This window comes from Erinaceus europaeus, unplaced genomic scaffold, assembly GCF_950295315.1.
Source record: "Erinaceus europaeus unplaced genomic scaffold, mEriEur2.1 scaffold_616, whole genome shotgun sequence".
NCBI lineage: Eukaryota > Metazoa > Chordata > Mammalia > Eulipotyphla > Erinaceidae > Erinaceus > Erinaceus europaeus.
Window position 1 is genome coordinate 1 of NW_026647699.1, and position 19,739 is coordinate 19,739.

At 55.9% G+C, this 19,739-nt stretch overlaps 1 protein-coding gene and 1 long non-coding RNA gene across 4 annotated transcripts in view; both read right to left on the reverse strand.

Annotated features, from left to right (window-relative positions):
• Window positions 1–493: 493 nt before the first annotated feature.
• Window positions 494–3,512, reverse strand: LOC132536423 (uncharacterized). Its single transcript, XR_009548003.1, has 2 exons — window positions 3,478–3,512; window positions 494–3,187 (listed from the first exon to the last, which is right to left on the reverse strand). It is a non-coding gene; the product is annotated as an uncharacterized LOC132536423 (long non-coding RNA).
• Window positions 3,513–4,010: 498 nt separating this feature from the next.
• CLCN6 (chloride voltage-gated channel 6) overlaps window positions 4,011–19,739 on the reverse strand; it is a 29,599-nt gene continuing 13,870 nt past the window's right edge. For 2 of the 3 annotated variants that reach the window (XM_016192530.2, XM_060184253.1), the window contains 14 exons: window positions 18,690–18,822; window positions 17,467–17,580; window positions 17,021–17,187; window positions 16,419–16,545; window positions 13,247–13,373; window positions 12,818–12,971; window positions 12,565–12,724; window positions 12,373–12,479; window positions 10,794–10,980; window positions 9,876–10,033; window positions 9,455–9,611; window positions 8,346–8,453; window positions 7,555–7,680; window positions 4,011–4,438 (listed from right to left, as the gene is read on the reverse strand). In XM_016192530.2, coding sequence (XP_016048016.1) covers window positions 4,358–4,438; window positions 7,555–7,680; window positions 8,346–8,453; window positions 9,455–9,611; window positions 9,876–10,033; window positions 10,794–10,980; window positions 12,373–12,479; window positions 12,565–12,724; window positions 12,818–12,971; window positions 13,247–13,373; window positions 16,419–16,545; window positions 17,021–17,187; window positions 17,467–17,580; window positions 18,690–18,822 — 1,906 coding nt within the window. In that variant the 3' untranslated portion in view covers window positions 4,011–4,357. Of the gene's footprint in view, window positions 4,439–7,554; window positions 7,681–8,345; window positions 8,454–8,500; window positions 8,872–9,454; window positions 9,612–9,875; window positions 10,034–10,793; window positions 10,981–12,372; window positions 12,480–12,564; window positions 12,725–12,817; window positions 12,972–13,246; window positions 13,374–16,418; window positions 16,546–17,020; window positions 17,188–17,466; window positions 17,581–18,689; window positions 18,823–19,739 lie in introns of those variants that run through there. The other variant, XM_016192532.2, reaches the window with a different exon arrangement.

Sequence of the window (19,739 nt, forward strand, 5' to 3'; positions counted from 1 at the left end):
AGGAAATTGCTGAGCTGGGCAGGGCTTGATCTGAGGGCCACGTCCATCCTGTCAGTCTCTCTCTCTCTCTCTGCTGAGAGATCGAGTGAGGTGGGACACAGGTGGGGAGCCAGGGGCTCAAACTGGGATCCTCACACAGGCCCTTGAGCTTTGTGCCACGTGTGCTTAACCCACTGCACTACCGCTGGGCTCCCCTATTTTCCCTTTTTGTTGCCCTTATCATTGTTGTTGTTATTGTGGTTGTTGCTGATGTCATCGTTGTTGGACAGGACAGAGAGAAATAGAGGGGAAAACATAGAGGGGAGAGAGAGACACCTGCAGACCTGCTTCACCACCTGTGAAGCGACTCCCCTGCAGGTAGGGAGCCAGGGGCTCAAACTGGGATCCTTACTCCAGTCCTTGCTTCACGCCACCAGCACTTAACCCGCTGTGCTACCGCCTGACTCCCCCCAAGGATCACTTTTAAAGGACATCTTGAAGACAAAATCCTAGAGACAGATGAAGACATTTTATTCCGACATATTACCAGGAGAACTCCCAACAGTTCAAATAAAAATAGAATTTTACAAATGAAAAAAAATACAATTTATACACAGTGGGGGGGGTGCATCAAGCCAGCAAATGTCCATTCCAGTCTGGAAACATTAACCAAGGTCTTGAGCAAATCATCCCAGAGTGCCACGGGCTGGCCAGGGCCGAGCTCTACCCGTTTCCCCACCCAGCTCTCCAGGGAGGAGCACAACATACCTGGTTCCAGCCTCTTCCAGCTAAGCCCCTCCTCCTCTACAGACCTGCCACCTCACTGGGCTACAGCGGGGTGACTGCAGGCTGAGAAGGCGAGAACATGGGCACCTAGCAGAAAGCCAGGGAGCAGTACCGTGGCTTTGTTTCAAGTGGAGAAGTGATTTTTGTGGGTTTATCTGGGAGGGCAAAGGGCAACTGGGGACGGGGAACAGGGAGCAGCCTTTGCGGGGGCCCTGGGTCTGGGTCCCCACTGGCAGCTGCACCCAGGAACTGGCGGGCAGGGAGGTGAGACTTGCATTCTGGACTGTCCCTGGGCCTCTGGGCCACACAGAAGAGGGAGCTGGTGACTTGTACAGAGGAGAGCGGGAGGGATGGTCAGGCAGGTGGCTGTGGCAAGTGGCCTTACGTCAGACACTCCTCGGACTCCTGCCACTTTGAGGAGGGACGAAGACAACATTCAGGGTGAGAGGCCACACAGGCTCCCAGATGTGAACTGGTCCCTCTCAGTGAGGAGACAAGTAATGTGGCCAGACGACAGATGCCGCCTTAAAGCAGTGGCAGCAAGGTGGCCAGCCACAGTTACCAGGGCTTGTCTGCTTGGACTCTGCGATTCCCCAACCACTGGCTGGCAAGTCAAGAGTCTCTAGGCAGGCTGAGAATTCCAGACATCAAAGGGATTTTAGTTAAGGGGGTAAGAAAATGGTAAGAGGGGCAGGGTAGACAGCATAATGGTTCTGTAGACTCTCATGTCTGAGGCTCCAAGGTCTCAGTCAGGTTCAATCCCCTGCACCACCATGAGCCAGAGCTGAGCAGGGCTCTGGTTTAGAAAAAAAAAAAAAATGGTCAGAGGAAGCTGGGCGGTGGTCACGCCTAGACAACATACATCACTGAGCACAGGGACCTGGGCTGAGCCCCTGGCCCTCACCTGCAGGGCAGAGCCGCACTGAGTGAGTGGGGAAGTTGGGCTACAGTGTCTTATTTCTTCCCCCCTAAATTTTTTTCTATAAAAAATTAAAAATAAAAATTGAAAATTTTTTAAAAAAAGGAAAATAGTAAGAATGAAGGTGGCGGCACACCTGGTTGAGTGCACGCAGAACAGTGCGCAAGGACCTGGCTTCGAGCCTCCTGCCCACACCTGCAGGGGGAAAGTTTCACGAGCGGTGAAGCAGGGCTGCAGGTGTCTCTCTGCCTCTCTCCCTCTCCATCTCTTTCTCTCCTCTCAATTTTATCTCTGTCTCTATCCAATAATAAATAAATAAATACAATTTTTTTTAAAAAAGAATGAAGGTGGATGGGGCTGTCAGTTGGGAAAGACCCCGATCAGCCTCTTTCCTGCAGAGCAGCAGCTCCAGAGCTTGAGCCTGGGGGCCCAGTGACGGACAGCTCTGCCAGGGCCAGGCTCCCACACCAGACCAACTCCCTGACTCAAACGACGTGGAGAGTGCGTCTTGCGACCCAAAGCGCAGCTGTCCCGGGGTTGCTGTCGAGGCAGCCGGAGCAGAAACAGGTGTTCAGAGGCCCCCCTGGGACTTATCAGGAAGGAAACCGCTAAAGCCCTGGACATGTGCTGACAGGGCTGGGTGGGGGGTGGGCAGCAGGGGAAGGAGGGGTGCTTCTGAAGGAGTGAACCGTCTGCTCTGCCATGTCCATGCCTCCCCCCTCACGCACCATAGTACCCACCCCCAGCCCGGAAGAGCAGGTATGTAGGTGCTCTGCCTTTAGTGGTCTGGGGAGACATGCCAAGACCCCCCCGCCCCAGCTGTGGCTGTGGTACCAGGAAGACACGGGTCAGAAACTGAGGGGCAGTTTGGCAGCTCAGTGGAAACAGAGAGGATCAGAAATGGATCAGGGTGAAATGTGTCACAGGGCTGGGGAGACAGCACTGTGGTTCTGCAGACTCTCTGGCCTGAGGCTCTGAGGTCCTAAGTTCAATCCCCAGTACCACCACCAGCCAGAGCTCAGCAGAGCTCTGATCTTCCTCTCTCTCTCTCTCTCTCTCTGAAGTGTTAAGAATAAGGGCAGACGCACTTCTGGCCCTGCAGCCAGCTGCACTATTCAGAGGTGAATGCTGGGTGCTTTGTGCTTCTGGAGGGTGGGGTTCTCCAGATTCAAACAGCAGGGAGACCAGGGGACCAGCGCAACCCAGGAGGCAGGATGTTCCTTCCTAATGGGGCTGTTGAAAGTGTTGAGTGGGGAGCCCCAGTAAGGGCGGCCTTCCCTGGAACACGGGACATTTCCACAAAGAGAAACTGGACTGTGCGGCTGGTGCTTCCCAGAGCAAGCCCAGGCCAGAGCCCCTCCAAAGTGGCTTAAGGCAACAGCTGGGCTCCCCAGGAAAGCAGCAAAGCCAGGGCAGGGACACTGCTATAGGGCTCAGCCTTCACTGAGCAAGGTCTGACTCCCCCTCACTGAGCAAGGCCTGACCCCCCTTACTGAGCAAGGCCTGACCCCCCCCCTCATTGAGCAAGGCCTGACCCCTCTCATTGAGCAAGGCCTGACCCCCCCTCACTGAGCAAGGCCAGACCCCCCTCACTGAGCAAGGCCTGACCCCCCTCACTGAGCAAGGCCTGACCCCCCCTCACTGAGCAAGGCCTGACCCCCTCACTGAGCAAGGCCTGACCCCCCTCACTGAGCAAGGCCTGACCCCCTTCACTGAGCAATGCCTGACCCCCTCACTGAGCAAGGCCTGACCCCCTCACTGAGCAAGGCCTGACCCCCCTCACTGAGCAAGACCTGACCCCCTCACTGAGCAAGGCCTGACCCCCCTCATTGAGCAATGCCTGACCCCCCTCACTGAGCAAGGCCCCCCCTCACTGAGCAAGGCCTGACCTCTCTCACTGAGCAAGGCTTGACCCCCTCACTGAGCAAGGCCTGACCCCCTCACTGAGCAAGGCCTGACCCCCCTCACTGAGCAAGCCCCCCCCCTCACTGAGCAAGGCCTGACCCCCCTCACTGAGCAAGGCCTGACCCCCTCACTGAGCAAGGGCCCCCCTCACTGAGCAAGGCCTGACCCCCTCACTGAGCAAGGCCTGACCCCCCTCATTGAGCAAGGCCTGACCCCCTCACTGAGCAAGGCCTGACCCCTCTCACTGAGCAAGGCCTGACCCCTCTCACTGAGCAAGGCCTGACCCCTCTCACTGAGCAAGGCCTGACCCCCCTCACTGAGCAAGTCACCCCCCTCACTGAGCAAGGCCTGACCCCCTTCACTGAGCAAGGCCTGACCCCCCTCACTGAGCAAGGCTCCCCCTCATTGAGCAAGGCCTGACCCCCTCACTGAGCAAGGCCTGACCCCCCTCACTGAGCAAGGCCTGACCCCCCTCACTGAGCAAGGCCTGGCCCCTCTGTCCTGGTGCTGTAAGGAGAGGTCAGAGGTCTGTGTCAACACTGGGTGGTAGGGAAGGGGCAGGAAAGGGGGAACTTGCTGAGAAAGTCAGAGCAGCCCACGGCCTAGTGGCTCATACCCGCCCAGGATCTCTGCACAGTGCTCAATGGTTGGAGGCTTTCCCACGGATGAGGGTGATGGGGGCCCTCCCATGCCCTGGACAGCTGCAGCCGGTCAGGGTGGTGGAGTGCAAGCGGGCAGCTCCCGGAGAGGACGGGCTGGCAGTGGCCGTCAGATGGTCTGGCAGTGCTGCCGCAGTTGGGCCTGCAGGAACTCGTTCGTCAGGTTGTGTCGTGTGATGATCCCCACGACCTAGGGCGAGGAGAAAGAGCCGAGACACTGGAGAGTAAGACTTGCAGTGGGGGCTGGGGGTGGTGCACCGGCTGAGCTCATGTCACCATGCGCAAGGACCTGGGTTCGAGCCCCTGCTTCCCACAAGCAGTGAAGCAGGTCTGCGGGTCTCTCTCTCTCTCTCCCTCCCCTCTCAATTTCTCTCTGTCCTATCAAACAAAATAGAGTAAAGAATGGTGGTGGGTTGGGAGTGCCAATAACAAACCTCAGTGATAAGCCAGGCGGCAATAACGGAGGAAAAGAACCGTCACAAGGACATGCATGAGTGGAGTTTGCCCAACTCATCTCTGTGGAGGGCACAGCAGGGCCTGTCCAGTGCGGAGCAAACACACCACCAGCGGGAGACTCGCTGCAGGAGAGGGCTGCCGGGCTCGCAGATGGGCCAGGTGAGAGTAAAGCTGGAAAGCTGGGCCTCTGGAAGGTGTGCTTGGGCCCGCTGACACCTGCCTGAGCAGGGGAGTGGCCCAGTGGCCAGCGGAGGGCAAGTGTGAGGCCCAGGAGTAGGTTTCTGGCTCCAGCCTGCCTGAGCGGAACTCCAGTGCCTCTCTCATTAAGGCCAGCTGTAAGAACAGATCCGAGTCCGTCTCTGGAGCCAGAGCGCCTGCTCCCGAGCTTTCTCAGCTCTTACCACACCACCAGTCTGCTTTATGCTGTGACTCCTGCCAGCTTCTAAATACTGCCTCAGAGCCACTGGCACCACCGTGCTATGGCATTTTATTAGAGGAAATATCTGTTTGGTCTGCTTGTCCCAGCTCCGGGCACAAAGTTCTTAAAACATCTAGAATTGGGAGTCGGGCGGTAGCGCAGTGGGTTAAGCCCACGTGGCGCAAAGCACAAAGACCAGCATAAGGATCCCGGTTCGAGCCCCCGGCTCCCCACCAGCAGGGGAGTCGCTTCACAGGCGGTGAAGCAGGTCTGCAGGTGTCTGTCTTTCTCTCCCCCTCTCTGTCTTCCCCTCCTCTCTCCATTTCTCTCTGTCCTATCCAACAATGACAACATCAATAACAATAACAACTACAACAATAAAACAACAAGGGCAACAAAAGGGAATAAATAAATAAATAAATATATTTTTTAAAAAAACCTGGAATTTCCCAAGTGCTAAGAGTAAGAATGCCTTGTCGTCGAAGGTCATCTCCAAGGGGCCGAGAAATTAGGCCATGAATTGGCACAGTGAAGTGCTAGGGAGACAGCATCATGGTTACACAGAGAAGACTTTGCAGGCCTGAGGCGCCAAGGTACCAGGTTCAATTTCTGGCACCACCCTAAGCCAGAGCTGAGCAGTGAGTGCTCTGGAAAAGGAAAAAACAAAAGCAGGGGCGGGTGGTGGAAAAGGAAAAAACAAAAGCGGGGGCGGGAGCGCACATGTCACAGTGTGCAGGGACCCAGGTTTAAGCCCCTGGCCCCCACCTGCAGGGGGAAAGCTCTGCCAGTGGTGAAGTTGTGTTGCAGGTGTCTGTCTCCCTCCCTCTCTCCCTTCCCTGCCCCTCCCCTCTCGATTTCTGGCTGACTCTATGCAATAAACAAAATAATTAAAAAAGAAAAAAAACACCCACCAAAACAAAAACAGTATAGTGGCAAAATTTCCAAAAAACAAACAACCCCCCCAAAAAAAAACCTTGATAGATAACTGTTTCTAGGTGCAGAGGAAAAGATGAAGGGCCTCCTGCAAAGCTCCAGGGGGGGGCAGAGTACTTGCAAAGGACCCTCAAGCCTGCGGCTCTGAGCTCCCAGATTCACCCTCCACACCACCACTAGCCAGAGCTCAGCAGTGCAGTGTTTTGGTAAGAAAGAAAGAAAGAAAGAAAGAAAGAAAGAAAGAAAGAAAGAAAGAAAGGAAGGAAGGAAGGAAGGAAGGAGAAGAAAAAGACAGCTATATTTGTTGAGCCAGAGGTGGAGTTTTACATATTAAAATTTTTTTTTTTCTCCCTATAAGGTTTGAGAGGCAGCAGAATTCGGCCGTGCTGACACAGAGCTGGGGATGCAGCCCAAGTGTCACCTGTTTAAGGCCTGTGCTCAGCTGCTGAGCCACCTTCACTGCCATGCTTATTTCTCTACGATCTGATAACAGTATTCAGGTAAGAAAAATGAAGCTCGGGGCTGAGAGGTGGCATGCCTGGTTGAGCACACACACTATGGTGCTCAAGGGCTTAAGTTCAAGCCTCTGGCCCCACCTGCAGGGGGGCAGCTCCATGAGCGGTGAAGCAGGGCAGCAGGTGTTTCTCTCCCTCTCTCCAACTTCCCTCTCAATTTGTCTTTATCCAAACTAAAAAAAAGCTTATGTGTGAAAAGTAGAAGTTAAAAAAAAATGTCAAGCCCCCGGCTCCCCACCTGCAGGGGAGTCACTTCACAGGTGGTGAAGCAGGTCTGCAGGTGTCTGTCTTTCTCTCCCCCTCTCTGTCTTTCCCTCCTCTCTCCATTTCTCTCTGTCCTATCCAACAACAATGACAGCAGTAACAATAATAACTACAACAATGACAATAAACAACAAGGGCAACAAAAGGGGAAAAAATAAAATAAAAATTAAAAAAAAAAATGAAGCTCCAGGAGGAAAAGACAGAAAAGTCTACCACAAAGATGTCAGGTATTTCGTCTTTTTAGACTAAGTGGGCTGGGGGAAATCGCAGGGGCACAGCACAGTGGGTATTCCGGAAGCCCTCGAGGTCCCAGGTTCACCCTGGCACAACTATGAGCCGAGGTGAGCAGTGCGCTGGTCGATCTGCCTGTCTCTCGGTGAAACAAAGTTAAGTAAAAGTCTCTAAATTTTGCTTGAAGTTTTCTCATTTAAAGCTACCAGTTCCCATCATTAGAGGAGGGGCACAGGAGCACAGCAAACAGGGCCTCTCCTCAAGGGAGAAGGAGCCAGCTGCAGACTGCCCTTGAGGGGTCTGGGGCAGAGGCCAGCGAAACAAGGGCGACACCTGCTGGCCACATAGGAGACAGCAAGCCTCTGCTGCTACACCAGCAGTCACTGTGTCTCCCCTCACTCCTGGAGGGAGAGCAGGCGGGGGTCTCTCCCTGGCTGAGAAGCCCAGGCCACGTCCCACAGGGGCCCCTCCTCTCCAGCACACACTTACCTCCCCCACCGCATTCACCACTGGCAGGTGTCGCAGGCCCATGGTCCTGAACAGGTTGAACACTTGAGGGACGTGGGCGTTGGGTGACACAGTGAAGGGTGAAGGGTTCATGTATGGGGTGACATCCTGCAAGGGACACCAACACCGTTACTCTAGGCTGCCTGGGTCCTCATCAGGGAGACACACCCATAGCCCCACCCTGAGCCTGTCCCAGGTGGATGGCCCCACCCTGAACCCCATCCTGAACCCTGTCCTGAACCTCACCCTGAGCCCCATTCCTGAGTCCTGTCCCTGGTGGACAGGCCTGCCCTGAGCCCTGTCTCTGAGCCCTGTCCTGAACCCTGTCCCGAGCCCCATCCCTGAACCCTGTCCTGAGCCCCATCCTGAGCCCCATCCCGAGCTCCTTCCTGAATCCCGTCCCTGAGCCCCGTCCTGAGCCCTGTCCCAGAGCCCCATCCTGAGCCCTGTCCTGAGCCCTGTCCTGAGCCCCGTCCTGAGCCCCATTCTGAACCCCATCCTGAGCCCCGTCCCAGAGCCCCATCCTGAGCCCCATCCTGAGCCCCGTCCTGAGCCCCATCCTAAACCCCATCCTGAGCCCCGTCCCTGAGCCCCATCCTGAGCCCCGTCCTGAGCCCCGTCCTGAGCCCTGTCCTGAGCCCCGTCCCAGAGCCCTATCCTGAGCCCTGTCCTGAGCCCCGTCCATGAGACCCGTCCCCGAGCCCCGTCCTGAGCCCAGTCCCTGATCCCTGTCCTGAGCCCTTTCCCTGCACCCTGTCCCCTGGACGGCTCACCACGATCATCCGTGGGTTCAGCAGTGTCAGGTCCAGGTCATGGATGTCAGGGCAGCGAGGGTAATCCTCGGCCATCTCGGCATAGGACAGGCGTGGCTGGCTGGCACTCTGCAAGCCCAACCAAGGCATGGTCCTTGCCTCAGACAATGGGTAGGGTTGTGCTCCGATGTTCCCTTCCACTCTGTGTCTGTCTGCCCCGCCAGGGTCCCGCCCACAGCTGCTCTGTTGCCAGGACGGGGGCTCTGCAGCTGTGTGAGCCAAGGCCTGCTCTCAGTCAGCCCCTGCCTCGGCCCCCACGGCCACGGGTGAGTCTACACACACCTCTGAACCTCCCTCTCTTCACCTGGAAAAAGGCAGGGTTATTCTGGAGTTTAAATGAAAAAGGTGCCCAGGCTCACATGGGCCTCTCCCCAGCCCCAGAGAAGTCCCAGTCCCACCCCTGCTACCTGTCAGTGTGGCTGTATAGGAAATAGGAATTTTGCAGAAACAATCAAGATGAGGTCATCTTGGCTTGAAATTCAATGTCCTTATTAAAAAGGAAAGTGGAGACCTTGTGGGGGAGAGGCTTTATGATCCTGGAGCAACAGCTAGAGTGGCGAGGAGGGGGGCAAGGAGAGAAGATGCTGCCAGAGCTCAGAGAAGCCCCGGGTGCTGTGGCCACCCGGCCTGACTCCGACCCGGATAGCGTGAGGTGGCAGCGGTTCCGGGATGAAACCATCTGCTGGGTCAGCTGCGGGGAAACTGCTTTGTGGCTACTCCTCCATCCGTCCCCGGGTCCTGAGCTCTCACTGCTGCTCTGGCCACTGGGCATGGGCACCTCTGCCATGCCGCTGCCCACAGCCTGAGCACAGAGACTCCAGGCACAGCCACTTCTCTGCTCTGGCTCCCTCCCCCAGCCTGCCCGCACAGCTCTCTCTGGCCACTGACTGCCAAGTAGCGCTCAAGTCCCAGAGACTCGCCGGCTGGCTTGGTTGGGCAGGCGTCTGTGGGCAGCAAGGCCTCTGCTCAGTCCTCCAGGCCACACGGCCTTCTCCCCATTCCACGCCCCTGCAGAGTTAGGCCTGCGTCCCCATCACCCGCCCGTCTTCTTGTGTCTACTTCTGGCTCACCGACTGGCTTTCAGAGTAGCAGACTCCTCGGACGAGCAGGGTGACAAGCTGGGACCGGAGGATGAGACCATGGAAGGTCAGAGGGCGGAAGCGCTCCTCCATGGTCCAGTCTTCACTTGGGGACTGGTCAGGGTACAGGTTGGGGTAGGGCGTGTATCTGTCACATGGAAACCAGACGCCACCTAGCACACCCTCGGCAGGTGTGTCCACATCCCCGCCCGCCCCAGCAGTGCCTGGCCGCCTCGAGGCTCCGAGCCGGGCCCGGGCCTTCCTAGAGCTCCCGAGCCTCTAAACCGGGCTGGGCCTTCCCAGAGCCCCTGAGCCTCCAAACCGGGCCCGGGCCTTCCCAGAACCCCCCAAGCCTCTGAGCCTGCCCGGGCCTTCCCAGAGCCCCACGGCTGCTGACGGGGCCAGGTGTCACCTGCGCTCCAGCATCTGCTGCAGGAGGTCCTCCTTCTCGGCCGGCTCCTCGGGGGCCACGTTCTCGTCACACACGTTCCGGAGCTCGCTGGATGGGTAGGACTTCATGGACTGGCTCCGACGGCGCTGCTCGCCCGCCCGGGTGAGGATGCTGGACTTCTGGGGGGCGTGAGGGTGACGGGGACGGGGGCTGAGGACGACGGCGGGTGAGCACCCGGCGACAGCCTCGTCTACTTAGCCTGAGAATTTGGGTGCCTGGGTGGGCTGAGCCCAAGGAAAGAAGGCAGAACATCATGCGGGAGGCTGCTGACTCCCCTCCCACCAAACGAAAGAGGCTCAGGGCAGAAGCGCCGGCGTGGGGCGTCTGGGCTCAGGACACTCTTTGGGGCGCTGGAGGAGATGGCCAGTCAGCCACTCGGCCCTGCATGATGTGAGTCCAGGCAGAGAGCGAGCAATGCCACCTCTGGTGCCCTGTAACCAGCCTCTGGGGCATGGGGGGCACACGCCAAATGTCGGTGCCACCAAGACAAGCCGTAGAGAGAGACTACCAGGTCCGCCGGAGAACAGAAGTACTTTTCCCCAGAGAAGCCGAGATGCTGCCACCACAAAGCCCAGGGTCCAGGAGCCCTGTAGCCTGAGCTGGCCAGGCGTTTGGGACACAGGGCCCAGGGCGTTGCCTAAAGCCCCAGATCCTGTCCCAACAGAAAACACCTCCGCTGTGGGGGCCAGATGGCGACGCACCTGGTTGGGCACACACAGTACCATGTGCGAGGACCTGGGTTCGAGCCCCCAGTCCCCACCTGCAGGAGGAAAGCTTCACGAGCGGTGAAGCAGAGTTGCCTCTCTCCCTCCCTCCCTCTCCGGGGCACCCTGGAAGCCACCCGTCTTGCCCCCTCCCGCCTGGCTGCGCCACCCTTACCTTGAACCTGATGTTGTTGCTGACCAGCTGGTTGCCCTTCATGAACTCCTTCTCATTGCCCCGGTTCTCTGTGACCACGGGGAAGGCGTGGTGGACCGTGGTGCGCAGGATGCTGACCAGGGACTGGATGCGGGTGTGCGGGTAGACGTAAGTCAGGTTGGGCTCCATGATGTCGCTGGCTCTCAGCCTGGAGAGGGAGGGAAGCCGCCCAGCTTCATGATGCTGCTGCCACCGCGCGCGGTGCAGTTCTCCTCTCCTGCACTGCCTGGAGCCCCGGGTCCCTCTCCTACACCGTCTCAGAGAGTCAGCAAACATACTCGCTACCCTGTCCTCCTGTGCCCTTAGCTCAGGTTGTTCCCAGCCCCGTCAGCTAGCTGATTCAATCCTCGGTCCAATGAGTGTCCTCTCCCTATGAACTCCACATAGGTGGCCAGTGGGTCAGTCATGCCCGTCTCAGAACCTCACGGCCCGTTCTGCACACAACCACGGAATTGCTAAAAGAGTTTTGCACCAGAGTAAAGGACTCTGGTGGGGGGAGGGTTCAGGTCCTGGAGTGTGATGGCAGAGGACCTAGAGGGGGCTGAACTGGTATGTGGAAAACTGGGAAATGTTACACATGGACCTAACTACTGTATCTTCTGTTGGCTGTAAACCATTATTCCCCCCGCCAAAGAAAAAAAGAAAAAGAAAAAAAAATGTAGCTACTCCTTTAGATGCAGGGGTCGTCACTGTAGCCCCTGGGCCCCCGCAGCAAAGCCAGCCACTCACACGCATGCATCACGTAGGCTGCTGCTGCACTGCAGGTGCCTCGGTGATGGTGCTGATAGACCACACGCACTGCAGAGACAGAGACGCCTGCTATTCGGCCCTTGACAGCAAAGTCCGCTGAGTCCCTACAAGAGCTTCCACGGGCCTGTGCAATACCTGACTGAAAGAAGCTCCACCAGCCTGTGGGCTCACGGCTGACGTGGGGGTGACACCCACAGACAGGGCTGGTGCTGGCATCCCGACACGTCATGAGGCTCATCTAAGGAGTCAGTGCTCACTGACAGGGCTCACAAATCAACCACAACAGAGACTCTCTCCAGAGATCTCAGTTCACATCTGACAGGAATGCCACAGGAACCCAACTGCCAAGTAGCCTTATCTCGACTTATTTTCTTTTTTAAATCTTCATTTATTTATTGGATAGAGACAGTGAGAAATTGAGAGGGAAGGGGGTGATAGAGAGGGAGAGAGACAGACACCTGCAGCTCTGCTTCACCATCACAAAGCATCCTCTCTGCATGGGGGGGGGAGCAGGGCTTGAACCCGGATCCTTGTGCACCGTAACATGTGTGCTCAACTAGGTGCGTCACCACCTGGCCCACTTGTCCCCTGCTCTGCCCAAGCCTCCAGCCACATCAGCGATTCAACACCTCCGATCTTCTCTGGGGCAAGTGCGAGTACATTTAATGTGTCGTCCACCACGCACCTTTACAACCCAGCCTGCATCACCATTTCCTATGGGACTATACTCCCCCGGCTCTAAAGTCTAACATTCTGACAGGAGGAGGAGGAGGGGCAACAGTGGCCTCACTTGTCCATTTCCACCTCCGTCTCCCACTCGAGAAGCGGCACGCCCCGCAGGCCCACGTGGATATCGTAGATGCCCTTGTTGAAGAAGTCCCCTGTCCACTTGGCGACCTGGAACACAAAGCAACCTGGCAACCTGGCACACAGAGTCTGCCCCTGCAGCACCAGTGAGGAGACCCCGCAGGGGAGCGCTCACCATCAGGGTGATCATGATAGGAAGCCCGTAAGTGATCTCGTTGGTAGATTCAATCAGGATGACGGTGAGGCTGATGGTCATGCGGACGACCCCGCCCAGGAAGGCGGCGGCACCAATCAGCGCAAAGGTCCCTGAATAGATGTGGCCCAGCCCAATGTAGCTGGTGGGGAGACAGACGGAGAGCAGGGATCAGCCTCACACCGGGGAAGGGACAGGCCCGGGCAGCAGGTCCCACACAGATGCGCACAGTTACCTTTTCAGGACGTTGGCAACTAGACGTCCGAAAGCAGCTCCACACAGCAGAGAAGGCACAAAAAGGCCACTTGGGACAGAAATGCCGTAAGTCCAACATGCCAGTAAGAAATAGAGGACGAAGAATAAGACCAAAGTGACGGGGCTGAACGTCCCTGCAGGACAAGAGCCAGCGTGAGTGCCACTAGCTAACGTCTGCCGAGGGCCCCGGCCACCCCAGCTCCTACCAGCCTTTCCCAAACCCCCAGAGGTTTGCCTTCAACCCTGGGGCAGGAACTCTGCTTTTGGCCTGGTTGGTATTGTCCAAGGCTTGCTCTTGCTCAGGATGGAGGGTGTGTCTGAGAACCAACGGGAGGGGCAGCATGAGGATAACCCTCTGCTCCCTGTGGAAAAGTGACCACCCAGGACAAGGTGGAACACAGGTACCCACCATCCTGGTGGAAAAGCTGGAGGATGGCAGACTCCTGAGGATTGAAGAAGAGTGTGGCCATGTCGTTGTAGGTCTCATTGGGACAAAAGAAGGTCTTGATACTTGAATTCACATCTTCTGACATAGCCTAGGAAACAGGAGTCAAAACGTCAATATAATAACATCCAATCAACCAGTGTGCTCAAGTCTTCACAGAGGATGTCTCCAGCCAGGTTGGAAAGGTCTGACTTGCATTTTTTATGGGACAGAGAGAGAGAGAGAGAGAGACAGAGAGTGTCAGACAGAGTAGCCAACTGTGATGTTACAGTCTTTGCATTCTGACAATGGGAGAATCAGATAAGGGCCTTTGTCCACCTGTGTTCATAACACGAATGTAACCACAACTAGGATTTGCCATGGATTTTAATGTTTCTTCTTCAGGTGCTAATTATCTGAATAATGTCATGGGGAGCCTGGGAGTTGTAGATCTAGGATAGAGAGCTCAGGGAATACCTGATCTGAAGCCCCAGTTGTGGCTCAAACAGAGAACACCTCCACTCTGGGGGCCGGGTGGTGGTGCACCTGATTGAACACACACGTTATAATGTGTAAGGGCCCAGGTTCAAGCCCCTGGTCCCCACCTGCAGGGGAAAGCTTCACAAGTGATGAAACAGGGCTGTAGGTGTCTCTCTATCTCCATCTCGATCTCCACCTTCCTCTCGACTTCTGGCTGTCTCTATCCAGTAAATAAGTAAAGATAATACAACAATAAAAGATGAAATAAAAAGAAGAAAAGCATCCACTGATACGCTGTAGAAAGCCCGTCAGGACATGTGGCCTGAAGTAGACACCATGTTCCCAGCTGCCTCTCCCCCAGAGGCTGACGTGGCTGAACAAAAGCTCAACTGGGGACAGACCCTTGTCCACATTCCACACGCACACCTCCCCAGCGCCTCACACGGGGCTGAGAGTCCAGGCCTGCCTGCCCCACAGGAGAGCAAGGCTGCTGGGAGCGTGACAGCCATTTTCCTGCTGAACGTGCCGGCACCATCAGTGCAGCTGTGCTTCCCCATCATACATAGGCAAACTTGCAAAAGTCTACTGCAAGGTTCATTCAACACAGGCCTTCTTCCTGGACTTGGTTCTGCCGCTGACACTGTGGAGATGGGCTTGGATGGTCCCACCCTGTGAACTGGCTGGACTACAGCTGGATGGAGGCCAACAGGGAAAGCAGGAAACAGGCCCCACTGGCAGAAGCTGCGGCAGAACCTGGCAGCAAGAAAAGCCCAGAGCTACGAGCAGGGGACATGTGGAGATGGCAGCTTAACAGGCCTGGGCCAGATCTTGCTCTGGGAAATCCCTCGTTTTTCTGTTGCCCCCCCAACTAATATATCTAGTTGTTCCCAGACTGTTTTTGGAACAGTGAAACAAGAGCCATCAAGAAAAAAAGGGGCCAAAGGCATTGGTCCAGTGGACACTCAGACACTAATCAGAAGGGATACAGGCAGCCAATGTTCAGAACTGCACTGCTCACAGCGGCCGGAGTAGACGCGGCCTGGGTGCCCATCAGCGGGGTGACGGGCTAAAGAAGTCACCCTACAAGCTGCAACTTGACTCAAGCCAGCAAAAGAGGACACTGTATACTCTGGACAGAGGTGATCGTGCTTAGTGAAGTGAGAGGTGAAAGTCCACTACTGGGTGGTGTCATCATATGAGGAATCTAGAGAACTGAGCCTCATGGACTAGCAGAACAACAATGAAACTGCCTCTAGGACTCAGTGAGAACCACGGTGCTATCGTGGGCAGGCTGGGGGTGGAGAGCTAAGCTGATGGCTGTGCTATGGACTATGCCCTACCACCTCATAACCTTGTGACCCACTGTGAGTCCGAAATAAAGAAAAAGTGACTTGGTGGGAAAGAAAAGAGAGAGAGAAAGAGGGTGGGGAGATAGCATAGTGGTTATGCAGACTCTCATGCCTGAGGTAGACAGACAGACAGAGAGAGAGAGAGAAAGGGGTCCAAGGGCTGCAGTAGACTCATGGCTGCTCAGAAGCAGTAAGATGGGGGTGGGGGTTGGCACACAGTAGGGGCACATGTCACATCAAGTGCAAGGACCTGGTTTCAAGCTCCTGCTCCCCACCTGCAAGGGCTCCGATTTGCAAGTAGTGAAGCAGGTCTGCAAGTGTCTCTCTTTCTCTCCCTGTTTCCCTATCCTCTCTCAGTTTTTCTCTGTCCTATCTAATAAAAATTAGAAAGAAAAAAAAGAAGGAAAAAATGGCCACTGGAAGCGGGGGATTTGTAGTGCCAGCACCAAGCTCCAGTGATAACCTAGGAGGAAAAAAAAAGTGAAGAAGACAGGTGCATAGAACACCTCTCTGGCCTGTCCAGCGGCTGGAGCCACACTTCTGACTGGCCTCATCTAGCTCTCAGACCACCCGTTTGGACCAAACCCGGGGCAGAGTGAGGTCTAATGGTACCTCACGGACTTGCTCTTTCGGGGAAAGGCTGTGAAAACACTGACCCCTAAGAAAGGCAAAGGCAGTGCAGAAATGGCATCTGCCTAAACCCAGTAAAAGTAGAGCGTGGGGAGTTGGGTGGTAGTGCAGTGGGTTAAGCGCAGGTGGTGAAAAGCACAAGGACAGGCATTAAGGATCCTGGTTTGAGCCCCCGGCTCCCCACCTGCAGAGGGGTTGCTTCACAGGCGATGAAGCAGGTCTGCAGGTGTCTGTCTTTCTCTCCCCCTCTCTCCATTTCTCTGTGTCTTATCCAACAACAATGACATCAATAACAACAGTAATAATTACAACAATAAAACAAGGGCAACAAAAGAGAATAAATATTTAAAAACAAGACAAAACAGAACAAAAAAGCAGAGTGTGCCAGGAAGAGACAGGATGCCATCCTGCCTGAGCTGGAAGTTCTCTCTCACTTTCAGAAGGCGAGACTGGGCCATGCTTCGGGCATGGAGAGGGAGCAGTAAAACAGGGCCCTGGGGCCTGAGAAAGTGAGTGAGCCTTACGGTGGCTCAAAGGGCCCGTGGACATGAAAGAAAAGGAGTGTGGTCCACAAAGTCCTGCAGCTCTTAGCAAAATGATGAAGGCCGGAAGAGTGAGCTGAGCCCGTGGGCACGTGGGCACATTCCCAGGCTCTCCTCTCTGGGTGTTGAGCGAAGGTGGCAGTGCACTGCGGTTACCTGCAGCCGAAACGAATCATTGCCGGTCTGACCTGAGGAGGACATCTGTCGGCATTCTCCCAATACCATCGAGGCCACGAACACCACCACAGTGGTTACCAGAGACACCAGGAGGCTCTCCAGGACTCTAGGAAGTAAAGCACAGTGTGGTCAGGTGGTAAAAAGTCGGCCCATCTTGGGGAGTCAAAAGAAGGACCCTGCCTACCCCCTGACCCCCAAGTCCCCCGTGTCTAGAGCAGCCCCGTGACGGTGAGCACAGTGTCACATCTACCAGGACTTCTGAAAAAGAAGGGGCCCAGAGCGGAGGCCACATCCACACCGTCTCTCCTTCAGGAGCAAAGGGGACGTTTGTGTTAGGCCCTGGGGGGAGCCTTCGGCCCTCTGGCCTTGTCACTGTCCCAGTCAGCAGAAGGTGGGAGTCAGCCAGTAGCTGACTCCAGTTCAGCTCAGTCAGCCTTCGGGTCTGACACATGGGGGCTCCCAGGGCCCCTATGCCGCCAGTGTGAGACCCACCATGCTTCTGGGGAGCTTTGGGACGTTGGGAGGGGGATCCTGGCACACAGGGCTGGGAGCCGCAGCAGGTGGGTGATGCCGCTTCCTACCTGACGAGCTTGGGTTTCGGGAGCACGTTTCTCACACGGTACTTGGCGAGCCTCTTGTTCAGACAGTTGAACATGGCTCCCAGGAGGCCCCCGAGGACCCCCATCACGATGAAGAAGCCCAAGTCCACAGCTGTCCAGAGATGACATTTTTTATCAGAGTCAGAGCACTGAGAGAAGGGACAAGGGAGGGAGAGAGAAAAACCACAGTGCCCATGAGTGCAGGAAGGGAGAGCAGAGGAGACAGAAGCAGGAGGCCCAGCTGCCTGCTCCCTACGAGAGCAAGTGGGCTGGGTTCCAACCACACTGAGCACAGGGCATCCCAGGCCAGGCGGCAGTCACGCCCCACAAGCGCCGTGCCTACCCTCTGACTGATTCTCTCCAGTATCTGCTAAGAGCACTTTTCAGGAGCCAAGTAAGACATTCTGGGGTGACAGGACAAGGCATACCTTGAACTCGCCAAAATTCAGCAGTCCGGGGAGCTGGAAGGAGCCCCAACTGCCAAACTGAATCCCGGAACGAAAGAAGTTGAGGGTGAAGGTGGCAGACATGGAACAGAAGAGCTGGGAGACAGGTGGCAGAAACACAAGAGCTGTCAACAGTGACAGTGTCTCCCCACCCCGTCCTGTCACATGGACCTGCCGTGCCAGACAGAAGCCAGCAAAGTCCCGTTTGCATCTAGGGACCCAAGAGCCACTGTAGTCTGCGCATCTCTACTGCGGCAAGACACAAGTCAGGCTTCACCCCAACGGCCTGCCGTGGGGGCCTCTGTACTCAGAGCAGGGTGGGGTACTCTCTGCTGCCAGGTACTTGGGCATCTGAACACCACTCATAGGCCATACAAGATCACCAGCTAAAAATGGAACACTCGGGGGCAGCGGGGGCATTTGGCTAAGCATACTTTACAGTGCGCAGGGACCTGGGTTCAAGCCCCTGGTCCCCACCTGCAGGGGGAAAGCTTCACAAGTGGTGAAGCAGGACTGCAGGTGTCTCTCTGTCTCTTTTCCTACCTCTCTCTCCCATCTCAATTTCTTTCTGTCTCTATATAGTAATAATAATAGGCAAACTGGTTCTCCTAATCTGATTTTCTTTTTTAAATTTGTTTATAATCATCATCATCATTATTATTACCAGAGCACTGCTCAGCTCTGGCTTATGGTGGTACAGGGGATTGAACCTGAGACTTTGGAGCCTCAGGCATGAGCGTCTCCTTGCATAACCATTATGCTATCTACCCCTGCCCCCGTCTGATTTTCTTTACTCAGAGTCCTGACTGTGATTCTTGGCTCGTGTCCTATATCACTGTTTTCAGGACTAAAATGAGAATCATAATTCTCAGAGTAATCTGTGTTTGAAGAATCTGTTGTGCTTTGGGTCTGCGGCCCGACACTGACTGCCCCAGAGTTGCCTTGCTCAGGGCGGGGGGGAGAAAGACTGGAGGGAAAGCGCCGAGTACAGCTGAGTGTGCCGAGGACAGCTGAGTGTGCAGAGGACAGCTGAGTGTGCCGAGGACAGCTGAGTGTGCAGAGGACAGCTGAGTGTGCAGAGGACAGCTGAGTGTGCAGAGGACAGCTGAGTGTGCAGAGGACAGCTGAGTGTGCCGAGGGAGCGAGGTGTCCTGGCTGGCCTGAGTTTGGGGCGTGGACGAGTCTTCCTGGAGGGCCTCACTCACCACTTTCCACGTGAGCCCTTGGTTCCAGAAGGATGAGCCCTCCTCCAGACTGAACAAGGTGCCCCCAATCGGAGCCCCAAAAGCCGCAGCGACTCCAGCAGCTGCCCCTGCCGACACAAAGTCCCGCTTGTCTCTGAGGAGGAGACAGAGGGTGCAGGGTTATCCTGGAGAGTCCTGGGACTGTGAGGCATTTCATCCCCTAACCTACTGCCACTTTCTCTAGCGGCCGCAGCACAGTCAGGACCTCAGAAAGGCAGCTCCCTGCTGAGGCAAACTGGACGGCAGCGGACAGTCTACTCTGCACCAAGCGCTCCCCTGCTGGGGTTGCTGCACATGGAGCGGAGCTCCCTGACACTGGTCACAGGGTCACCCTCTCGGCACCAGCTCAGAGGCAGAGGGAGAAACATCAAATCACTGCTGAGCTGGGCTCTCACCTCGCGCCTTCCCAGAAAGCACAGCGTCGGTGCAAAGGTCAGACTGCTTCACCACAGAAGGTGAGAGTGACTTGCCGGAAAACCAAGATGACAAGGGCGAGGGTTCCAGACCAGGGCCTGGACTCCAGGGGCCTTGCAAGGGGTCCCGCGGGGGGGAAATGTCCGGCAAAAAGAGCCCCTTCCAAGCCAGGGAAGCACCATCCCGTCAGTCATTTTGGAATACTCGGCACTTTCCTGGTAATGTGTCTGGGGACTTTTTTGGGGGAGTGTTGGTCTGCTTCTAAGAACCCTTCTGTTGCATGCTTGCAGCTGTGGTCTATTTACATAATCATTGTTTTGCCCCGCACTGGTTTAATCCCCACTGGTTCCTGTGCTTTTTCCTTCTCCCCACCCCCTATCCTACGTACTTCCTCTTCCTGACACTTCCGCCTCAGGAGATATATAGGACAAGATTGTGATTAGAGATAGATAGATCACACTGTATTCCCGCTCAATAAAGATTGAACTGCGTCCCACTCAGCCATGAGTCCATGGTCATCTCTCTCACGCCCGCGAAGCTAGCCCAGCAGGGGAGATCGAGATCCAGTTTTTAATCTTAGACCACCTTCGTTCCTCA